Source organism: Cynoglossus semilaevis, chromosome 2 (assembly GCF_000523025.1).
Source record: "Cynoglossus semilaevis isolate Cse_v1.0 chromosome 2, Cse_v1.0, whole genome shotgun sequence".
Classification (NCBI taxonomy): Eukaryota; Metazoa; Chordata; class Actinopteri; order Pleuronectiformes; family Cynoglossidae; genus Cynoglossus; species Cynoglossus semilaevis.
The window spans coordinates 19158885-19164101 of NC_024308.1; the positions used below are offsets into that span (position 1 = coordinate 19158885).

A 5217-nucleotide genomic window follows, 5' to 3' on the forward strand; every position below is an offset into this window, starting at 1 on the left:
CCTTTGTTATGTGTAGATCACAACTATATCCGTATATATATATATATATATATATATATATATATATATATATATATATATATCTATACATACATATATGTATTTAATATATATATATATACATATATATATGTATGTATATATATGTATATATATATATATATATACGTATACATATATATATTAAATATTAATTAAATATGTTTTTCATTTCTAATTAAATTAAATAAACAAATATTTCTTAGATTATTTATTGATTATTGGTTACGGACAACCTTCGGTCTCCACAGATAATTATTAACATTTCCATACGTTATTCCTGCTCTAATGTTTTTTGTTTGTTGGTTCGTTTTTGTTTTTTTTTTAATTATAGACAGGCTGTATGCGTTGGAGACGCCGACAGCGGTGGGAATTGCTTTTGCTCCCTTGGTACTCGGAGCTTTTTTGACGGGAGCCTTGTGGTTCATCTACTCACACACAGGTAAGACCTTCCCTCCTCCCCCAGGCCGCTTTCTTGCTTTTGAATGTTTCGGAAGCTTCAGAGCTAATATTCAAAGTACAATGACTGAAGACAAGCTGAAAATCCCCTCTCATTGCCAGTCTCCCATCCAGAGGAAATGGGCTTCGAGGAGTTCAGTGAGTTTGCTGCTGCACAGTGCTAGTCTGTTTTCTTTGGCCTCAGGGTCTACTGTTGTCCCTTAAGCCCCTGCCCCCTAATCACAGATTTCTTATTCATTGTGGAGACATCTTCGCCAAACATGGTTGAATTAAAACAGTACTGTGTGTCTAAAATGTAACCAAGGCAACATTCCTACATGACTTTTTGCTCTGGTACTTATTCTTCCCTGATAAATTATAAGCGACACTTGGTATCACCACAAATGCGTACCCCAGCAAAGTATGCAGATTGCTCTCCTGCATCCTCCCCTAACCCTAACCCCACAGTGCAGCCAACCTGCTCCGTAGTCTCGTCAACTTCCGCATTAATACCTGGAATTCACCTCTGCTCGGCTTACCCTCAAAAATCTCTCCATAAACTCACCTGCCGGTATCATAACACAAACCATCTCGCTCGCTTAGATCCTCTTTATCCCATCACCATTTGGACCTTCCTTCGTGTTCTTTTTGAAACTCACACTCCAAACCTTTGCTGTTCAAGCTTCTTCAAACCTTCAAACTTCTTTGGCTCATTTTCCATTCCCTTTATCCATCAATCAATCCATCCATCCATCCATCATCCTCCTGGGGACCGGGTCGTGGGGGTGACAGTTGGAGACAGTTGTTTATAAAAACCTTGAACCTTGAACCTAGAACCTCTTCTCAGGTGACAGAGCTCCTCACCCTATCTCTAAGGGATCGCCCTGCCACCCGTCAAAGAAAGCTCATTTCGGCCCCTTGTATCCGGGATCTTTTTCCTTCAGTCGTGACCCAAAGTTCAAAAGGGGCAGTGGTGGCTTAGTGGTTACTTGGGTCCGGAAGGCTTCAGGGTCGAGTCCAACAGCTGCCAAGTTACCACTGAGGTGCTCTGAGCATGGCACAGTCCCCACACTCTGCTCCCCGGGCGCTTAAAGCTGCCCACTGTTCACTTTGGTGATGGGTTAAAAGCAGAGGTGACATTTGGTTGTGTGCAGTGGTGAGCTGTGTCACAATGGCAAGTAATAGTTCACTTTCCTTCACTTTCCTTCATGACCATAGGTGAGTGTAGGAACGTAGATGAAAAATCACTTTCGGCTCAGCTCCTTCCTCACTAGTGATGTGCGGATCATTCCTGAAATATCGATACTTCCGATTCTGGATTGTTATGCTCTGAAATCGATTCTGAAATCCAAATATCGATACTTTTGATACTTACGCATTCTGAGATGAGGTGTATCCTAAACAGAAACATGGTGAAAAGTATCCAAATTATTGAGATTTTGAGTAAGTGACGCTCGGTTGGTGGGACTACTTCTTCTTCCGCCTGGGTGTGTGCGTCATGCTTAAGCACAGGGGCTCTACTCCGTGCTCTCACTCAGTCACTATTGATGGGAATTTCGGCTCTTTTTTGGAGAACCGGTTCTTTTGGCTCGGTTCACTGAAAAAATCCGACTCTTTCGGGTCCCAAATGGCTCCTCAGATTATTTATTTTATTTTTTTATTTATTTTTGTTTTACAAATAACATGTTTTCAGAGTTTGAAACATTGTTTTGACATATTTTATATGATTGTGTTCTCAAGGTTTTCTATTGTTGTGTTGACTGTATAGTAAATGAGGCAGCTACCTCAGTACACTCCAGAGTTTAAAATAAATAAATAAATAAAAACCTCAGCCTCGGATTCTTAAAGAAGCTATGATTTGAAATACACATGTTTTATTTAAAAGACAAATGATAAAATATCGATATCGGTATCTGCGATACCAGCCCGAATTTTACTCGGTATCGGATCGGAAAGGAAATTGGTGGTATCGAACATCACTACTGTTAAGTTTCTGTATTATTTATGTTCCACAAGTATATCAGGGGAGAGCGCGATTCTCAGGCGTCCACTGTCGAGGCTTACTGTATATGCAACACTGCCATCAAAACCTATTCTTATCATAGAAAATGACATTTTCATAGCTGTCCACTGTAGTGACCGTCATGCATGAAAGGGTTAAAGAAGCTATGATTTGAAATACACATTTTTTTTAAATTTAAAAGTCAAATGATAAAATATCGGTATCGATATCGGTATTGGGCGATACCAGCGAAATTGGTGGTATCGAACATCACTATTCCTCACCGCAACAGACACCGCATTCCCTTCAAATTTTTTGTTATTTATTCTACTCAATTGTTTCACTATATATATTTTTAATCACTAAATGCAAAGTGCTTTTAACCTTGTCTCCTTGTCCTTCCCAAGGAAATTGGTGGTATCGAACATCACTGTTCCTCACCGCAACAGACCGATACACCGCATTCCCTTCAAATTTTTTTTTCGGGTTTGCATCTTCTTCCCGTCCCAGAATTAGAGTATGAGGAAAAGTTGGCACAAGCCGTGCAGTACAGGAGCAAACAAAGGCGTATTATGAACCATCGGGTCACCTCGACCCAAAGGACTACACGAAAAAAAAAAAAATATTATTATTATTGTAGTGTTACAGAATGAAGCCTCTAACATGGTTATATGTTATATAACCTTTCATAATTCAAACACGATATCTATCACATCATAACAGTCCAGGGAACCAAGGAGTAAGACATCTTTTACCATGATCCCTTACTGTGGCTGTTCCGTTTTAAAATGTTCTGTGCTGAGAAGTTCAGGTATTACGTAAAAAAGTATATTTGACACAGAGCTTGATGCAGGGAGGGAAGGAAAGAGACTGCTGGCAGAAATGCTCTGGAAAAGATTAGCACCGAGAGGCCCCAGAAAGGGAGAATTGCCTGTGGTCACATGCTCATCATATACACAACTGCTAATAGAAACCATACGCCTCCTCTGTGGTAAATATGGAAAAGCTTTTTTTTTTTTTTTTTACTGTTTGATCCTTAAAGAAGCTTTTAATTAAAGCATACAAAGTTGATATTTGTGGTTGTGCCAAATTTTGATTTCAACACATATCTAGAGCCCGTGACCCGGTGACGGATAAGCGGATGAAAGTGGATGGATGGATGGAAGGATATCTAGAGCTCCTCAACATTTTAAAAGAAATCTCTTCATGACATTATACATAGATCGTTTGTTCTAGTATCTGAAAATGATGGCACCACGAAAGGCAAGCATTTTTGGAGTCAGAAGGTAGTTTTTTTTCCGTTTTCTTTCTGTGAAATCTAGTTGAGAAAAATACATTCCCTGTCAATTAGAAAAAGTGTTTTGTCTCCTTTGGTTTTCAGCGTCATCGTTCAGGCAGTATATGACTGAACTTTCCTTTAGTGGCATCTTTTTTAGTTGCAGCTGTTTTTAATCTGAATTCAAACAAGTGAGCAAACAGAGAAAACAAATCCTTCAGCACGGATGCGGCCCTGAAATGATGTATGTATGTTCACCATGTGCTTTCAATTACAGACCATGAATTTGTCTATTTATTTAAGCGAGTAAAATGTATGTGACGACAAACATCGAGTTTGATAAAGGGCAAGTTTCGCACATGAGAGTCATCGATGGCCATAAATCTGTAATAAATACAACGTTTACATTTTCGACATTTCTTTGCTTTTGGAAGCCAAAGGCTCGTCTTTTGTTTCCTTTGTTTGCTTTTTCCCCCCTTTCAGAGACGATCGCTAAAGATTTTGACATGTTTCTGACGTGTCAAAACAATTTTGTAATAAGCAATATAATATTGCGTAGTTTCAGAACTATAAGTCGCACTTTTTTTCCTTTTGGCTGGGTTTGCAACTTAACTATACTATACTTATACTATATAAATATATACTTATATATTAACGTTTTTAATTTCACATTTGTTTTTTTCACACTGACAGCCACTAGAGGGCACTCTAGGCATGTGTACGAAGTATCTGCTACTCCTGTCTCATGGAACATTTACGTTTGTTATTTTCACATTGACAGCCACTAGAGGGCACTCTCCCTGGCTGGTGCGACTTATACTACGGAGCAACTTATAGTCTGGAAAATATGGTAGTTGCTTTTTTTTCTCACAACTTCATGGTTTCTTTCTTACGATAAAAATGGACAGATGAAAAAACCCAACCCAAAGCGTTAAACTTTATACCTTTTACATATGGCTGCCTCAACTGTAGTGGTCAGACTTAGACTTATTCCTTCTGATGTTTTTTTAACAAACGCATGTCATACCGTCGTCAGTATAATCTGCTTTTCTTCTGACAAGTGAATATCAGATTTATTAGTCTCCAAAAAATGTCTTGATGTAACAGCAACTTTATTTACTTTCGGATTATTCTATCCCCTCCCACTCCCACTCCCACTCCCACTCCCACTCTCAATATCTATCTGTAATTCCAGGTGAAAAAACAGGCACGCAACAGGTCAACACATCTCAGCCGGCCTCGGAGAACAGCAGTGCCACCCACAGCATCGGCAGCACACAAAGCACACCGTGCTCTAGCAGTAGCACAGCCTAGCCAAGGGCTAGCCATCACTGCCATCAAGGTTGGAATGTTCCACTGGGAAAAGTTGTTTATTATATATAAATGCACACACGTATATATGTATGTATATATATATATATATATATATATATACACATATATATGTATATATATATATATA

General features: G+C 38.9%; 1 protein-coding gene across 1 annotated transcript in view; it reads left to right on the forward strand.

Annotated features, from left to right (window-relative positions):
• The window catches only part of tgfbr3 (transforming growth factor, beta receptor III), a 40979-nt gene that overhangs the window by 34809 nt on the left and 953 nt on the right, over positions 1-5217 (forward strand). Inside the window, exons 16-17 of the mRNA XM_008307319.3 lie at positions 374-481; positions 4951-5097. Of these exons, the coding sequence (XP_008305541.1) occupies positions 374-481; positions 4951-5069 (227 nt within the window). The 3' untranslated portion in view covers positions 5070-5097. The remainder of the gene's footprint in view (positions 1-373; positions 482-4950; positions 5098-5217) is intronic.